This window comes from Leptosomus discolor, chromosome 2 (genome assembly GCF_034619465.1).
Source record: "Leptosomus discolor isolate bLepDis1 chromosome 2, bLepDis1.hap2, whole genome shotgun sequence".
In the NCBI taxonomy this organism is placed as follows: Eukaryota; Metazoa; Chordata; class Aves; order Leptosomiformes; family Leptosomidae; genus Leptosomus; species Leptosomus discolor.
This window is the reverse complement of record NC_141392.1, coordinates 57,306,558-57,326,026: the sequence shown is the minus strand read 5'-3', so window position 1 is coordinate 57,326,026 and position 19,469 is coordinate 57,306,558. Positions and strand designations below refer to the sequence as shown.

Genomic DNA, 19,469 nt, shown 5'->3' with positions numbered 1-19,469 from the left:
AAGGCAAAAGTACTAAATTTATTCTGATTTATATCATAGATATATGCTTGTAATATATATGTATATCATATATATGCTTGTAATAGCCATTAGTTTGGGAAACTTATATTTGTTGTACAAAGATGTGAACCATTAGAAGGATCCTGACATCTAAACCTTCCTAAATAACATAACATAGGAATAAAAGTTTTAACTTCTTTGGAAAAGTAATGCATGGAATATTACTTCCAGCTGCATATTGCAAGTCACTGGAAAGAAAAATATCTTGACCTAATAAAACCTAGGAAAGACTGGCAATGAGCAAGAGAAAATCTTCTGTGTCCAGAAAATAGTCCCAAAGTTGGAAAAGTATTTTGGAAATACATATTTATTATTCTTTTTATTTACAGAGAATAAATCTTAAGTAGCAAACCTCACAGTTATGACACATAATAATCTTGGCTCTTAGCAGATAGCTATCAGTCCTTGTGATATAATATCACTTGTATCAATGTCATTGGTCTAGCACTGACCAGAGACGTTAAAAAGTAAAAAAGATCAGTTTCCAGCTCATGTTTGTAGTGCATAACCATCCTGCTGTATTTTTAGTACAATGGAAAGAGCTGTGATAGTCATATGGTAAGGAACAACTCAGTCTCTACCAAGTGCTACACAAGCTGTGTAGCTTGCTGTTCAAAAGGGTAATAAACAGTCCTTTTAGTCCAGCCAAAGCGATAAGAATAGATGTGAATCAGCTGCACAGTAGCGTAAGTGTGTCAGTAAAATGTGGTCTTCTGGAAATTGCTTTTAACACAATAGAACTATTACTTGGCCAGCACAGTTGATGGCCATGTGCTTTTGTTGCCACAAGCTGTGAGAATCAGTAGAATCAGAGATTGCTGTAGAAATGTGAATGTACTTTATGACGATCTGTAGTAATTCTGTACATCTCTTATGTCTGTGTTCTTATAGCCACTTGGGCACTGAAGTAGCTGAAATGAGAAAGAGGCAGCAGTCACAAAATGAAGGAACATCAGCTGTGTCTCAAGCACCTGGAAACCAAAGGCCCAACAACACATGTTGCTTTTGTTGGTGCTGTTGCTGCAGCTGTTCATGGTATGTTCTGTAGTATATTTGGTTCCATATCCACCACAGGTAAACGATGAGAATGGAAAGTGCCAAGCACTGGGAACATGCAAACTTCTGGAAAACGATTGCTGCCAAGAGGCACAATTCAACATTTCACTTAAAAATTTGATTAAACAATTCCCTGATTTGATTGGATATCTTGTGAGGGGGAAGAGGAGAAAATAGTAAATTCAAGCTATATTTACCCTACTTAAACCGTAACTAAATGAGGAAATTTCAGTTGTAAAACTACTATGTATGAATGAGAGACTTGATACTGAACATTTTATAATTTACATTCAAAACATTTTTTTTCCTGCTTGTACTTTTGATATTGCAGTTCTCTGCTTTCAGGAGGGTAAAAGGGAGATGGTCATAAATGTGAATATATGGTGATCTGGTTTACTACTTAGTTGTTGAATAATATATATTCTGTAAGTCTGAAAGCACAAGCCTTAAATTCCACTTCATCTTTTAACTGGTGTGGTGTAATTTTAGTGGAAAAAAGGCTCAAAAACTGTGGCTGCTTGTCTCTTCCTAAACAGAGTTCACTTGGAAAGCTAAACAATTAAAGCCAGTTTCAGAAATAGCTTTCAATTCTCAGTGTCTCAAGATGCATCAGGTCTTTATTTCTTATTTTCGTGAACACAGTTAGTGTTGAAATACAAAGCAATTGACATGCAGTACTGTTCGGAGCCTGTGCATCCTGTTACATACACAGTTCAGTCTTTTTGGAGTGACTATTCCTCTGTGTGTCTGTGTTACTTCCACTTGAAGCAGTTGTCTGGCCCCAATCTAAAATCTGAGGCTATTTGACCCTCAGTATATTTAAAAATACATACCAGCATGTATGCACCAGGCGACAAACGGGACAGCTTTTTCCAAGATGCCACGTCCTGAAAGCAGTGCCAGGGTGGACCTTGGCTGTTACTTCCAATTTCACCTGGAGGCAGAGGATATCTGGAGCAAGAATGAGCGAGAGCTGGTGCTTTTGTGAAGTTACTTTGCAATGTGTTCAATCCACACAGCAAAGAGGTGGAAGTGTATTAAATGGGAAGAAAAGGGAGGATGTTTTGCCACTGTTATCTCTGCTTTGTGACAAGGGTGCAATGTAAGATTAACTGTACTGTTACAGACCAGAGGTTCATTTAGCTCAGTATCCTATTTCAGGAAGTGACCTGTGGCAGATGCCACAAGGAAAGGATAACACAAGTGGACATGCACCTCCTCAACCTACCCACAGCAAAACTCCTCACAACTTCTGGCAGTCTGCAACTTAGGGACTTTCTGGCCCAGAGGTTATTTCTATGTGTTTTATGGCCCTTGACGGAATTTTATTTCATTAATTTGTCAAACCATTTTCTGAAGCGACTTCCTGAACTCATCTAAACTTTTGGCATCCAAACTTTCCCATAGCAATAAATTCTACAACGGACCTGGGCACTCTGTGCACTGTTATTCCCTTTTAATTGTTTTAACCTACAAGGTGTTAATTTCATTTGATGCCACCTTGTTCCTATGGTTGTGAAGAACAGTTAATAATTGTTCCCAGGATGATCAAGATTTTATAGAACTCTCTCATACCCCACTTTAGCTGCCTTTTCTTCCATAGTCTTCTTTATTTTAATCTCTGTGATACAGAAACTGACCCAGACCATGGTTTATCCTTTTGTGTCTCTCTATGTACCTTTCCTGTTCTACTGTCTCCTGTCTGAGATGTGTGACTAGATCTGTTGCAGTAGTCAAGACATGGGTGCACCAAGTTTTGTGTTTGCTTTTGATTTTTTATTATTAATTCCTAGCACTCTGCTTGCTTTTTAACAACCCCTGAGATGATGTTTTCATAGAATTATGCACCATGACTACAACATCTCTTTACTGAATGGAAATAAGGCCCATCATTGTGCACGTACAGCTAGGATTGGCTTTTGCCTTGCATACTGGAACATGAATGGCCATAGAAGTATCAACCTAATTTCTAAAACTTAAAGACAACTGATTTTATTTTTCAAGCATGCTATGGCTCAAGAAGTCTTATTTGACAACTATACTTTATTTTGAAGCTTTCATGAGCTTTGTGACCCTTGGAGTGCCTCCACTCCTTAGAATGCAATACCATTATACATTTGAACAGCTTATGCATATTAAATCTAAATTAGAGCAATTATTGCTTTACATGTAGGATGTCCCTTTAGCTCCTTTAATAATTGGTTTTGATGTTATTATCCTGTCTTTTGGGTTTTTTCAGGGGTCGAGGGTTTTTTTTTTGATAAAGTAGATTAGACTAAGCATGGAGAAATCCTGTCAACTTAAGGTAGTTTTCAGGATTAAGTCAAAGAATGAGTCAAAGGGAATAGTGACATCACTTGCATTTTCTAAAATCAAAAAGGTAGAACAGATGATATAACAAGTCTCTTCCAGCTCTATCTTCTGTGATTCCTTAGAGGAAACTCCACTAGAGAAGAGATGGGACAAAACTTTGAAAAAGGCAATATGAAATGTTTCAGAAGCTCAGTTTAAAATGAAGGAATTAATTCTGGTGCCAAATTTGTTTGGTACATTTGAATTGTCCAGGTAGAGTATAGATTACTGTTCTTGCTTCAGTTGTGTACCCTAAAAAACTACCAAAATAATTAAAAAAAACACCCAAACATAAAAACCTTTACCTGTCACTTATTACATAGGGGATTCTAGGTAGGTAATTCTCTAGGGTAGTTCTCTGTAATAGGTAAGACTAATCGATGATTGTAACAGGTTCTCTGGACCTAATGTAATTGTATGCTTTCCCTAGTTCCACAGGTCTTTGTATTTGAGTAATGTGAATTTCTCAAGAGATACCTGATTGGAAATGTTGCTGGATTCATTAATGGTGATGACAATGCTTTAACTGTCATTATCAAGATTAGGAGATTTTTGTTCTGCTTTTCCATCAGCCTGTGTGACTGAGGACAGCTCTTATATCACTAACCTCTTAGTGCCCAAACTTCCTCACCATTCATAAAAAAAAACCAATGGGGGGGGGGGTATGTGCAGCTTTTAGTAAGAAGCTTTCACTTTTATCTGTTTGAAGTGTTAGTTTCATAGTTCATATATCCAAACAAATGATTAGAATTATAAAAATAACTTTTGTGAATCATGTGATGTTTGTTTTCTTCTGTTCCGCCCTGTGTTAAAAATCAGAATAGGCATTAAGTCTTCTGTTTGCATAACAACATAGGCAAATATTCACACCTTTGTTTGGGGAAATAGTACCTTGCCTAATAGAGACTTGTTAACAGCAAAAAGTTAGATCCAAAAATTATTCAGTATATCTTAGGACAAACTTCTTTTTTCCCTCTAATAATTCATTCTTAAAGGTAGTTTTTGGAGTACTTCTCCATTGTTGTGGGATAACCCTGTAGGCAGCTCAGCCCCATGCAGCCGCTCGCTCGCTCCTGCCCAGCAGGATGGGGAAGAGAATCAGAAGGGTGAAAGTGACCAAATTCGTGGGTTGAGATAAAGACAGTTTAGTAGATAAGGCAGAGCTGTGTACACAAGTACAGCAGAATAAGGAGTTCGTTCACTACTTCCCATCGTCAGGCAGGTGTTCAGCCATCCCCAGGAAAGCAGGGCTCCGTCATGCATAACAGTTACTTAGGAAGACAGACGCTACAACTCTGAACCTCCCTCATTTCTCCTTCTTCACCAGCTTTTATTGCTGAGCGTGATGTCATACGATGTGGACTATCCCTTTGGCCAGTCGGGGTCAGCTGTCCCGGCTGTGTCCCCCCCAACTTCTTGTGCACCCCCAGCCTCCTCACTGAGGGGGCAGAGTGAGAAACAGAGAAATCCTTGATGCTGTTCAGCAACAGCCAACACACTGATGTGTTATCAACACTGTTGTGGTCACAAATCCAAAACATGGCACCATATGGGCTGCTATGAAGGAAACTAAGTCCATCCCAGCCAGACCTGGTACATCTATTGGCACTGATGATTGGCAGTACAGTACAAGTATAGGCTCAGTTTACGAGGACAAAGCAGGGCTGATTACCAAGGTTTGCTCAGACTGGAAAAGATGGAGATAAACAGGCTCCTTAAGATAGCCATTTTATTTTAATAGGTACGGTCAGGATATTGCCCAACTAACTTAAGCCCTGAACTGGTGCCTGAGCATCAGTAGTGAAGGAAGCAGTCCTCCTCAGTGGAGAAAATAAAGTGCTTCTGAAGTTCCCAACTGGAAAACCAGCAGGAATCTTACCACAGAGGCAGATATACCCCTCTGGAGATCTTCTGTAGAACCTTCCTCTCTCCACTGACCAGATACAGACAATGCTTACTTCAGGAAAACTGTCTCACTGCAGTATCCAACAGATAAATACCTGTCAGGTACCTAAGGTGCTGAACTGAATCTCACCCTGTGTCTTAAGCTTCCACAAAACACCATTCCCACAGAGGACAGAAGAAAAGGCTTCCTTCCTAAGGTGGTAGCCTGAGAGTTGCAAAATTTGCAGTAAGACTCCTAACATGACAGTCTATAATTTCCTCAATTACACTTTCTCCAGAAAGCTGTGCATTTAGTATTTAGTGCTATGGCTTTAGTTTTGAGCTCACCTTGGCAAGATAATGGTAGAAGTCTACTCTTTCACCTCCCCAACCTTTTTTAGCAATCCATACTCCAGCTTCCTGAGCAGACATGAAGCCAGTCGTTCTCTTGCAAACACTTGTAAATCACATTCTTCAAAAAAACCTCTCAAGATGCTACCACAGGCAGGTTGGCTATTCTGCTGGTTTTATTCTTTCGTCTCCCACCCAGAGCAGGAGTCATATCTTTTTGTCCTTTCCTCCTTTTATATAATGTGCTCAGTGAATTTTAAAGCTGTGTGACACTCTGATGCCTGATAATCCCTCTCCTTTTACCTAGCACAGAAGGCTCAGAAGGCATCTAACATCTGCCCTGCAAGAGACCTTGGCAGTACAGGAGTCTGGGGGACATGAAAAGGGGATAAGTGAAGATAATCACGCTACTTCACTTGATTCTGTAGCTTGATTCAAGCTGGCAAGCCGGAAGGCTTTACCTTAAAGTGAACCATTAAAACAACTGCTGAAGACTCTTGTGGAAGAGGGAAGGGGACTTACATGTCCAGCAGCTCTGATCTGAGCCCTGTATAAAAGCTATGCCTGCCATTTGATTTCTTGTGACCCTTCCATGACTAGTTTCCCACACCCAAGAGATGCCATGGAAGATAGGGTATTTGCCAACTTGGCAGTAAACAAGAGTTGCTCTTGGCAAGAAACTTCTCTCCTCCAGTTCTTACAACTTCCCTATGACTGCTGTGAGTTACATCTGAAACTTCTTCCTGATGACTTTGTTACACAAATATTTTTCTTTATTAAAGGGAACATTTTTTTGCATGGGTTCAAAGTTGACTTGGACCAAGAAGATATTTCTGACACTTGTGCCATGAATATGAGATGACAGATACAGTCCTAAGGACAATTTTAAATTATGTTAGTATTTTCTCTCTATGGGGTTCAGCATTTTTCCTCCTCCTGACAAACAGATATTGTGCATGGTAATCTAAATGGAAAAAACAAACCAAAATTTTTGGGTTTGCACATCTCACCTCTCTGGTACTTTGAGATGAATATTTTTTGTCTGGCATATTCAATGTTAGTTTGCCATCGAAAAATTGTGTCTAAACTTTGCATGACTCTACACAAGATAAGCCCCTGGGGTCATAGTTGAGTCTGCTTTATCCTATTTAACCATGTTAGAAAGTTTGAAGGAGACAGAAGCAAAGAAAGGATGGAAACAAAAAACAATTTAATGCAATAAATATGTGGAAAAAAATTAAAATCTATATTGTTTCCCATGCCTGTCTGCAGCAGAAATTTTATACTAGGAGTAGACTACAGGGTCACTCAGGCTCCAGGATTTTGTTAAAGATTTCAGAAAGATAATATTATCTTCGAAACAAAAGCATTCATTTTGAAAAATATTTTTGGCTTTCAATTTTATTTTTTTGTTACAAACCTAATTTTTAATTCTTCTTTTCCTCCCTGAGCACATAGGACAACACATCTGAAACAGATATATTCAACTCTCTGCATTTTGCCTTTTCATAACATCACACCTGAGAAAAGCAAATATGGAAAAGTGCATTGAGAATTATTGTATCTTAGTGCAGACTACAGAAGTACAGGCTAATGTACTCTATTTTACTGAAACAGAAGATGATATTTTTAAAAATATTTAATGGGAAAAGATGTTCTGTACGTTTTTATCATTTGCTGTTGCAGGGGTGAAAGATTAAAACATTCCCTCTCTTTGCTGGAGAATCATCTATTCTGAGGGATAGTAGGCTTAGCTAGCATGGGAACTTATGCTTTGTGCATCTATGGGACAGTATCCTCTGTCTCATCACAGTGCAATGGGCAGCACTGGTGCTTTCTTAGGAAAGAAGCACCAATTCTTCTGACAGGTAGAATTTAAAGCTGGATAAAATCCATTGTATGACCTGTCACACAAGCTACCGAATATGATATTCTGGAAAATCAGGCTTAAATCACCTTGTCTTTAAGTCCACATATCCTCAGTGCTTATGCCATGAGAGAAAGCTGCCTGGCAGACATTCCTGTTGTCACTGGAATGCACCATGGGGTGAGTGTGGGGTAAGGATTTAAATACTTAGTCCTCAGAAATGGGCCTCTCAAGGTTCCCTGAGCTACTTAAAATAAGAAATTCAAATTCTCAGCATTCGAAAAAATAAGCAGAAGACACTCTAACAATAAACAGCTTGTCAAGTATTTTTTTCATACTTTTGTAACAGTACTTATTAAATAATAGCAAGTAAAGCATTTATTTTCCCTTTAAAGAGAAAGAAAGGTATGATCTTTAAAGTTAAAAAAATCGGAGGGAAGAATGATGTCTTCCTAATGGGTATGGTGTTTAAAAGGCTCACTCTGCTTTATAATTCAGACAGAGAAAGTGACTTTGCTGGAGTTTTATGGATGTGTGTGTCCTCAGGGCAGGCTAGGGACAGGTGGCTCTGTGCATGCTTGTTTACACAACTCTCTCAGGGCATCACAGCCCATTGCCAACCTCTGGGCTTGTGCCCTTCTGTGACACTGGGCCAGACTGTCAATGTTAGCCTAATATTTCCTGGAAGTCTGCTCTCTCCTTGAGCCAGAACACAGATATACCTCAGATGTGATTCAATATGTGGCTTATCCCAGACCTCCAGAGGTGGCAAGTAAAGGCCGCTTTGACCACTTCCTGCACCTCCCTGTGAAGCAGATGTGAAACTCTACCATTCGAAAGAGGGGAGCACATTTCTTCTACATAAATGATGCCACAAGTTGCAAAGATATGCTAGATGAAGTCTTGGGTGTACCAACTACAGTGAACTACTTCTCCATATTTTTTTCCTGCATCTGCTTCTAAAGAGTAAGGTGCAAATGCAGGAAATCAAAATGTTACTGCCAAACCAAAAGGACTCTAGAAACCAAATTTACAAAAAGCAAAATTTAATGTAAAAACAACTAAAGGAAGCTTAAAGTTAACCTGTTAAATCTCATGAGAGCCTACCTTGGTCACTGTGGAGCCCTGTTCTAAATTAATCAAATACATCTCATCCCCCCTTATCAAAAAGCAGCCCAGAAGTCCCTATTTCCAAGCTCTTCCATCCTTTCTTCTTCTCAGCCCCCTGCCACCTACCTCCAAGGCCCGGTGCAGCCTTGGAGCAGGGGCAGGAACTGTGAACCACCAGCTCTTACAGCAGCAATAGGTTTCCACAGGTCATTTGCCATGCAGAAGCAGCTTTGGTGCAGGTCATTGCTTTGTGGGACGTGCAAAGTAAATCAAAATCATGCAGTTCTCTAGGAGAACGCTGTAAGCTACACACTACATTTATTTTGGCAAGTGTCTGCAAAGGGGTAGTCACTAAGGCACTGCTGGCCTACCATGAAAGCATGGTGGAAGCATAAAGATGCACAAGACACTACACAGATATTCAGCATATATAAATAATTTTAAATTAATTTTCAACCAAGAACGCTGGCTTGAGAAAACCTTTAATGCTGTAAACTGAGTCAAACTGCAAGTAAACTGATAAATGTTTCCATTTTCAAAGGTCTGAAGTAAACTTGTTCCTCCCCATAATAAAATAGAAGTCTAATGTGAAGAGTGGAGGAATCGCTTCTTATGCAGCCGCTCTGTTAACTTTGATCACAAGTGAGTGGTAGAATCCTCATAAACATCAAAACCAGTCCTGGGCTCTCTGGGCCAAGCTTTCCTAGTATTAGGATTTTTTCCTTGATATTTTAAACTTTGAAAGTTCATTTTGAGGAACAGTGGAGGCTCATTTATTTACTGACGTTTTAACCACCTGTGATAGCACAAGCAGGTTAGAGAATGGGTAGAACATAAACATAATTTATTAGCAAATTTTTGATAAATGTTTCTGAACCAAACACATGGATTCCTATGTGTATACTACTACTAAGACAAGAAACCCTCATCAGTCTAACTGCAGAAAATAGTCCTATTTCAAGCAAACAATTCTGTGAAGAAAATTGGAATGCAAAAAATAAAAAAAAATCAGCACTGCAATCCTCCTAAATTGAAGAATAAATACAAGCTCAGAGGAGATTTGGGATTACACAAGGCTCATTCTAATTCAGCCGTGCATAAGATGCTGACAGTAGCTCCTTAGAAGGAGATAGCAAACTAAATCTAGTTAACTTTAGAAAATGATCTTGATTCTGCCCTGGCACAGCACACAGAGTGTATTCAGGGACAGCTGCTCTTGAGGAGACTAGAGGGAGAGAAAGCAATGGCAGAATCACCTCCACTGGGGTAAAGCAGCTTGATGTCTCCTCAGAGGCTGTTTAAGAGATGGATTGCTTCAGACCATCAGCATCTTGGCTCTCCCTCACCACTCATGCCCGTTTCCCACCTGCCTGTGCCAAAATGCTATTCAGCTTAGTGTCTGCGGAACAGTGGCTGAAGGAAGATCCGTAATGTCATGACAGATTTTCTGTCACTAGCGCACAGCTTGACTGTTGCTGTGGGAAAAAAAAACACAAAAAAACCCACAAAAAAAAAACCCAAAAAACCAAGAGTGCTGAGGATACCCGAGTTCGGTTTCTGCTGTGATTTTCAGCTGTTAGGCGTTCAGAGCCTTTGAAATCTCCCCGCACAGGGTTTGGGCTGGGTTTTTTTGTTTCCTTATTGCAAATTTGAAAATTATGTATTTATACAAAGATGCATTAACTCAGGAGTCTGTGGAAAACCACAGAAATGGAGAAGTGTGTGAAAGGTCAAAATGCGTCTGAGATCAAAATACAAGCTGAAGTAAGGCATGTTGATAGATGGTGTCATTTTAAAGGCACTAAGGCATCCTTGCAAATCCTCCAAACTTTATTCATCATGGAGTATAATAAAAACTTAAATATTTAACATGCAACTACAACAACAACAAAATCTTATCCAAATTAAATGCACTGGCTGTGTCTATAGTAGTAAACTAAGCAGGGCCAAGGTCTGATATGGGCTGAAGCAATCAGCTGTACAGTTAAACTTTTAGCAAGTGTTAACTCCCTGGCAGAGTACTGGACAGTGCCAAAGTGCACAGTCTCAAGCAATGACCTGTTGCAGGTGCAGAAACCTTGTTTTGGGTATGAACTGGTGCTGCATGGTGACAGTCAGCCTCAGGACAGAGAACTCTCCCAGCCCTTTTTATCTGCAAAAACAAGCTCAGTCTGCAGTTCCAAGCCAAAAAGGAAAAAAAAATTAGACTATTTAAATCTGTTAGCAGCAAAATTTCCATCTTACAAAGGTTTATTTTTTAACCATGTATCATTCCAAATCGGTTTAAAATGTCAGTTAAAACAGGAATAAATGTCTAGCACTTTTAAGAGAAAAAATGAGAGAATGTATCATGGAAATGAGTCTGCATCCCTAGTACATAACACTTATAAGATGGAGATCCTCTCACTAGAAAAGTGGGTCAGACATTCATTATATGAGGCAGAAAGGCAAAGGAGATGTGAATCTTGTCTAGTCACCCTGAATAATTTCATAGCACATAAATTTGTCTAGATGACAACTCTGGCTCTTCTGAAGTAGCTGATTGGGGGCCTGATACCGGCAGCCACTGAGCACTCATTATGGAGCAATGGATATCTTCAATTTCTGTTGACATCCATGTTGAAAGTGCTTCCCAGCTCAGGGCTTTGTCTAACAGAGAATCTACAAACCAGCAGTTAATATCCATCAAAACAGATGCCTGTACTATACACAGATTGGCATGGCCGTTCTCAATCCTGTTTGTTAGTTGTACAGATGTTAAGCAGAAGATCCCCTGTCTTACTTGATTCTAATGGGGATAAGCGTAAACTAGTTTAGTTTTTCAGCCTGGTCCAGGCTAATTTCATATGTATGAGTGTTCATAAACATCATGGTAGGAATTATACTTTACAAATACATAAATCCCTCTTTAAGAACTTTATAACACCTTATGAAAAGAAAAAAATGTGAATTTAGTATGAATGTTCCCAGGCATCTTTTCCCATTTGGAAACTGCAACTAAACCTATGGAATCAAAGGAATGACCCTAGTCATGCTCAATTCTTTACCTTTGCTGCTATTTTCATCTCTGCAAACCAAGAATAATAAAAAAAGCCACTACAGAAACTGAGACTGGGCCCATTTATCAGAATTAATTGAGACCATTAAGCTTGCTTGCTAATGGATTGGAGGGATTTTATTCATCTAGCTACCCTTCCAAAGAAGACAATTCCTATTTCTTTGAATACTAGACAACTGCCACTTTTAATTGTCTCAAATATATGAAGGAATTGCTTGCAAAATAGCTGTAGCCAGGAGTAAGGACACTGCAGATTGTCTAGTAATTAGATGTATCCATTGTACAAGATGGAATATGAATTGTAATGTTCTGAAGGAAAGAATGAAGCTGACAGCCAGACTAGTGATCTGTTGGGTGACCTGACAAGAGAAATACACTCTTGAGTTGAATTTTGCCTAAAGCAGGAACAAGCTCTACAGAAACGAAACAAAGCTAGAGTAACTCAATTTGGAATCATTGGCAAGCAAACTTTGGCAAGCCAGGGTTTTCTTACCTATAGAGAAATTACATTCCAGATCTGAGAACAAAAATCTCAAAAATTTATCCTAGAAAGGACTAAAAGTTTCCAAAAGTTGTGATAGTTTCTGGTGTGGCTATCATTATGTGAAATTAATGTAGAATCCAGTAGAAAGCATATTTTCTTACAGATTTTCAGAAGAACAAAACACATCTGAGAAAAAGGAGAGTTTAGGAAAGTCAGATTGCTTTAAATCACTAGTTCTTTCCTCTCTTGCACAGTTCCAGCTTTTGCTTAGTGTCTAGTTTGAGGGAGATACTGTCCTCTATTTCAGAAGTTCAAGTGCAGTGCACACTGTTAGTTTCCATCTGCCTTTGGATGCTTGCTGAGCTGCAACATCTGGAGCTAGGTAGTTTAAACCAGTCACACAAGAACAGAGGAGGAAAAGCAAGTTCAGCAAGGCTGTCCATTAAAAGGACCAGTCTCCTTTCACATACCTTTTAGCCTGCATTGACCTTGATAGCATTTCCCTCCTTCACCCTGAAGTCATCCTGAAGTGTAAATATTATTACATTTTTTTTAAGTAGCCTCCAAAAATATTCTTCAATCGCAGTCTTTCTTTAAATATGATTGTAGTAAATGTGTTGGTTGTGGCACTGGTGGGCACACCTGGAGTACTGTGTCCAGTTCTGGGCTCTTCAGTACAAGAGACCTGGAGAGAGTCTAACAAAGGACCACAGGGATGAGGAAGGGTCTGCAGCATCTAATGTATGAAGAGAGGCTGGGAGAGCTGGGACTGTTCAGCCTGGAGAAGGCACAGGCTGGTCTTATCAATGTGTATAAATACCTGAAGGGAGGGTGCAAAGAGGATGAACCCAGGCTCTTCTCAGTGGTGCCCAGAGAAAGGATCAGAGGCAATGGGCACAGACTGAAACACAGGAGGTTCCCTCTGAACATCAGGAAACACTTTTTTACTGTGAGGGTGACCAAGCACTGGCACAGGACTCCCAGAAAGTCTGTGGAGTCTCCATCCTCGGAGATATTCAAAACCCATCTGGATAATCCTAAGCAGCCTGCTTTAGGTGGCTCGGCTTGAGCAGGGGGTGGACAAGATGACCTCCAGGGCATTGTCCCTTCCAACCTCAACAATTCTGTGATTCTGTGTTTCTGTGATTCTGTGTTTCTGTGATTCTGTGTTCAGCTTGGCAAAGACTAAACTCAGATCTTAAATGTTTGAAAAACATTTCTGGATATATTTGTGGATTTCTTAGAAGAATGTCCCTTTTGTCAGGGGGTTTCTAGCAGGTTAGTTTTTCCACTACCAGTCCACTTCTGAACATTTTCTGAAAGAAGAAAGAATCAGTATAAAAATTACATCAAAGACCACATTGCAAATAGTAATCTATGATGGAAGATGTATTGACATGTGGATTTTTGATTCTACAAGGCTTTGCTTTCAAATACTTCACGGGGTCCAAAAGAAAAATGCAGAGTTTGGACAAATTTGAAAGCTTGTCTGCCAAATGTATACTGAATTCAACATTTATGGAAAATACAGCAGCAGAATATAACTCCTGGCTTTAAAAAGAGACTATTAGTTCAACTGTCCCTTATGAACAGAAAAGGTTACCAGATTTTAGATCTATTCCATTTTAAATTGTAAAGTATATAGGAAAGGGAATAGAGTGTAACACTGCAGATTTGCTAAAATCTTTTTAGGCACTTGCTTTACTGAGCACATCCCTCTATGACTTACTTTAGCTTAGCATTCATAGTTCAGTAAGGATGATCTACCTTCACAGTGGCATGTGGGATGCAATTTAATAACCTTATATAATGATCTTACATAAACTCCAAAATCTTGGCCAATACTTCCCATTAACAAAGGGATGATTATACTCTTAAGCACTAGATCACTTGGGTTCAATGCTGCTTTTACTCAAGCTGAGTAGTAGCATAATATAAGTAAGACTATCAAGACAGAGCAAAATGTCTTAACTGACTAGATCTTAATAGCCTGAGATGCTCCAGATAGCTTAAACCTCAATTTCCATCAATCTCCTTTTTCTTTTATGGTTTATAGTTGAATCTGTAATGACTTTGACCAATTATGCTGAATCCAGCACAGTATTAAGAAAGCACTGGAATCGAAAAGCAGTAAGAAATTCAGCCTGCTCCCCCACCACCTTCAAAGTATGGCAGAAACATACAGTCTCAGATGAACTGAGTTTCTTAATTTTCACGGGGAAGTTCACAACTCTGAACAATGATGAGCTGGCCTTATCATAAGTATTTGAACAAAACAATTCACAGACCTTAGTCCAGGTTTTCACAAGGAAGAAAGGTAGGACCCTGTTCATCCATAATGTTTTTAAGTGTATTTCCTTCTAAACTCTCAAGTATCTCACAGGGCTAAAAGCTGTTCCTTCACACAGAAAAGTCTAAATAGCTCTGCAAGAGCAGCACTATGGAACAAAGGCAGGAGAATTGTCAGCAATTCCTTCAGTCACGTCTGGATTTCTGCTACAGCGTAGGTGTCGGAAATACGACAGTGTACAGGCCAGGATACCTCTATGCAGGCACTGCGGGTTTGATCACATCTTTTTACTCTGATGCCCACACACTCCACACCCATATCGTCAACAACACACTTCTAGAAATCTCACGACTGATTTAGGGAAGTGAGGATACTCCAAAATAACTCAAAAAACAAATGCAGATTTTGCTGTGCTTTAGGGTTTTGATGCTGTAAGGCATTGCTCTTCGAGCTTCTCTCCACAGTTCTTAGCATAAACGTGATTCTGAATGAAAGGTGAGGCTGCTAACTGTTTGCAGGACTCTGAGAGATGAGGTTCTAATAAACTCCAGGTATCATGATGTTAAGAGTTATATCTGCTGGATTTCCTGATGAACTGTTTTCTTATTAGAAAATCTCCTTTCTTGTAATCAGAAAGCTTAGTGGGAAAAACATCTACTGTGACAGAATGTGATTTTTGTAAAGAGTTTTTTAAAGTTGAGCACAAGATTTCATTTTGATTACATTAACTAGAATGACTTACAAAAGACTAGTTAGAATAATGGTTACTAAGAATGAATAAAACCAAGACAATTGATTATTTCAGTTTAAAATGTAATGAGAATTTTAAAACCATCAAAACAAATTATGAAACGTCATTAATCTTAAACTTTTCCACAAACACTATTTTGTGGAAAATCCAATTCAGAAGTAAATTAGCTTTAACTGTCAAATCTGTGCGGGAAAAAAACTCGGTTCCAGTCAGCTGCATTCTCTATAAAACCCCAGTGGGAGGGCCTGTGAAACAGTGTCTGCACCCATCCGGGGTAGCAAAAATCAGACCAGAAAATTTCCACCTTGAGCTGCTCGTTGGCCCACAGTTTTTACGGTATGCAGAAAGGTGCATATGGGAGCCAGAAGTCTGCTTGCATTTACTATTACTGGATCCTGAGCAGACACTAAGCTTTTCAGTTGAAAGCACATTCACGGCACACACAAGTGCCCAACCGTCTGTTACAGACTGTTTCTCAGCTGTATGCTCTTCAAACAAAGAGATGGAAAAAAGGGAAAAAATCTGAAGTACAGCACAGTAGAACACAGCAAACTGAATTGAAGGGGGAAAATACCACCAAGGAAAATTGGAAAAGTATAGATCGAATGTTTTATAATATTGGAAGAGACAAAGCATCAATTTTTATCATTTGTTTCATTTTTATTTTACTTTTTGTGACCTATGGGAGAAAAAAAAAGGGCCAGTTATCACTGCGGCTTTTATGGTTACAGGTCAAAATGATGAGACCACAGTGTAAGCTGAACAAAGAGCTAGAAGGTTTGTAACTCCACATTTCTTCCCCCATATGAAGCTTTGAAATACTGAAAGGTTTTTAGCTGTAATACAAAATCTACAGGATGCTAACCTTGCAAACACTTGCATTATTTAAAAAACAAAAAACCCCAAAATATTTGTTTGGGGTTTTTTCTTACATGAGGTAAGGCTTGCAGAATCAGACTTCAAGTGAAAAAATTCTCCTTGCAAACATATATTTTTTTCACTGTAAAAGAGCTGAGTCCAAGCTGGAGTCTATCCTTGTTTGTTTCTTCCTTTTAAAAACCATTTGGATTATAATGTCTCTTACACCATCTTTCACCTAAGGCAAATGTAACTCTGGCGCTCCGGAAACTTTGCACCACAGGTACCTGGACTTTTTGAAAGGAGTTTATAGTTTCAGTGGACACTGCCAAGTAGGCTGATTATAGCCTTATGGCAATTGTTGGCTTTTCCCCAACAGACTGCTTTCCTGTGTCAGTCTACTAAACACAATCTCCATCATTTAGTTTTAAGCGCAAGACAATTCATTTTTTACTCAGAGAAGAATGTAGCTATATTTCACTAGAATTCTAACTTGTTTTCAGTATAAAATCTTACATCCTGTATTTCTTTACTGAATTCAGTGAAGATCTGCAAATCTTGTCTCATTAAAGAACTAGGATGGACACTAATTCCCAAAAAAAACCCTTCACATTTTTTTGATCTGTTTCTTCTTTGGAACAAAAAATACCATGTTCTGCTGACTGAGTTAAGACTAGATTCTTATCAATTTAATTAAAGGACTCCAAAGGCTCTTGACCACCGTTCCCCTCCAAAGTTTCTCACAGACAGCCAACGCAGGCATATGGAAATACCAAGATTGCAGTTTTTACTTTCATGTCTTTCTGTGGATAAACTGCAGATCACCTATGCTGGCCTTGTGGACCTCCAGCGGTCCATGCAAGCCTCTGCTCTAGAATTCATTTAGTGCCACTAATTTGGCTGAAGTTTGCTCGGCACTTCTATTCTTTGCATATACCAGTATTCTTACAACAGTCTAAGTGCTTTAGTCTGTCTTGCTATTCTTACAAGGAGATACATTCTCTGAGGTCAGAGATAAGAGACTACAACACATGGCTTTGATGGCTGATGCATCCCCTTTCTCTCTAATACAGCCAGAGGCCTGAAGAATATAATGCAAGTTTATCTGAGCCAGTGAAAATACCTAAAGCAAGGCATTGCTTCTTCGTAAGAATCATGACTGTAGCTCTAGTTTTTCTCAGAATAATTATTCGAGATGTTATTAACTTATTGTGACAAAAAGCAAATTCCTTTCCTAACTTTGATCGAAGCAGGTTTTTTACCCTTTACACAGAATCACAGTGTTAGGGGTTGGAAGGGACCTTGAAAGATCATCCAATCCAACCCCCCTGCCAGAGCAGGACCACCTAGAGTAGATCACCCAGGAACGCGTCCAGGCGGGTTTTGAATGTCTCCAGAGAAGGAGACTCCACAACCTCTCTGGGCAGCCTGTTCCAGTGCTCTGTCACCCTCACAGTGAAAAAGTTTTTTCCTTATGTTAATGTGGAATCTACTCAGCTTAAAAAAAAAACGTTATCCTTGGGTAACATTGTTCATATTTCACTCTCATGGATGCCTATTTTTCTGCCATTAAAAGGGAAATAGAAGGTACCATTACTGACTAGACTCTAAGTGATTTTGAGATTAACATAGCTGTATTGTTCTTTATGAATGGATCATGATAATATTGCAATTATTTTTCATTATTATTGCTCTATATCATCATGCTTCTCTGCCCATAAACAAACACAGCCAGGACTAGTTTTCATTGCCGTCAGGCTTAAATATTCCAGTTGTCAGAAAAACAAGGTGTCAGAAAAGAATTCTATCTTTGGTTTCATGAAAGAAATTGAAAAGTGCCAGTATAGTTGTCTGATGCATTATCATACAGCATACGGGGACCAAATCTATCTCTGACTTCTACCAGAGCCTGCCTCAGCATGTAGGAGTGAACTTGTGAATAGAGCTGTGCAAACAAGTGGTTTTTCAATGACTGACTGTTGAACCACAGTGTTGAAGACAGTCTGGTCAGATTGAACCATAATCAAAACTGAAAAAGATACTGGCATGCACTTTTTCTGCATCCGAATTAAAACTAGGAAAAATATTTTTCTGTTCATATAGCATGTTTTAAGCCTGACAAGGAATCAAAGAGCTTGGAGATAGGCAGGGATGCAGCCACTTTGCATTAAAGAGAGAAGGTATTTACCCAGCTGAAAGATCCAGGGTTGGCACCCATCTTTGTTATAGAGTTTTCAAAACCACCTTCCCCTCACTTCAGGAAAATGCACCAATATATCCTTGTTTTCAGGCTCTCCCTCAGGGATGTTTAAAATATTGTACTTCATATAAAATGCTTAAAAGTATTCATTATACAATGATTTGCCATTAAGTTAAGAGTCTCCTGTGTCTGTCTTGTATAATGCGTGTTCTATCACTTTCACCAAAGTGGAATACCTTCAGAACAGCTTGAAAGACATCTACCCCACCGCAGTCCCACAGAAAGGATATTTCAAATCCTGAATGAGTGCACTAACCTGCTCGTTTAAAGGAGGACTTCTCCTCCAAATGACCCTGAAAAAGTATTTCCTATCTGAATCTATTTGGTAAATTCAGCCTGTGTTTGTCAATATTTTAGGTGAATGTCCATTTTACATCATCTACCAGCGGAATCTTAAAATCACAATTAAATCTTCATCTCTTGTGTTTTTTTGAGGGGGAGAGTGTTGTGCTTTTTAAAGAAAGTCTCCACTTAATATACATCTACTAAATCACCATTATCTAAGTTATGGGAGTCCTGCCTGTAGATCACTTGCACTGGAAGCTGGACTCGAGCATCAAAAATATCCTTCTTGGTTTTTGGACCTATGACCTAAAAATGTTTTGTCCCTTAATCTGATCATAATAAAAATTCATAGGAGTAGGATAAGGTGAAGAGTGGTGCCAGTGAGATACACTCTTTCAAAGGGTAGATCACTGGAAGAAACATGTCAGAACATCTGTTTTTCAGAGGTTCTTAACTGAATATTGATTTTTATCTGAAAACCAAATTCTGCCTTTAGATGATGTATGTGCAACTGACTTCATGTGGCCTTTGGGCTGGAATAAGGAAAGTTTTTGTGTTACAGTGGTGGCTAGAGGGCTCGTGGCTCTACTGTGTAACATACACAGATTCAGCCTAAAATGCAGTCATTGCTCTGCAGGGCCTAGCATCTACAAACTTCAGGCAAGAAGTAGGAATTGAGCACAGATCTCCTGAATGGCAACCCAATAGCCTACCAACTAGCTCACAGTGTCCCAGTTTGATTTCTACTCCTTACCTTCATGGCAGCACAAAAAACATCACGAAGGCAAGCAGCTTTAATGGTC

General features: G+C 39.1%; 1 protein-coding gene across 1 annotated transcript in view; it reads left to right on the top strand.

Moving 5' to 3' along the window:
• Positions 1 to 976: 976 nt before the first annotated feature.
• The window catches only part of RGS17 (regulator of G protein signaling 17), a 28,908-nt gene continuing 10,415 nt past the window's right edge, over positions 977 to 19,469 (top strand). Inside the window, exon 1 of the mRNA XM_009958935.2 lies at positions 977 to 1,095. Within this exon, the coding sequence (XP_009957237.1) occupies positions 977 to 1,095 (119 nt within the window). The remainder of the gene's footprint in view (positions 1,096 to 19,469) is intronic.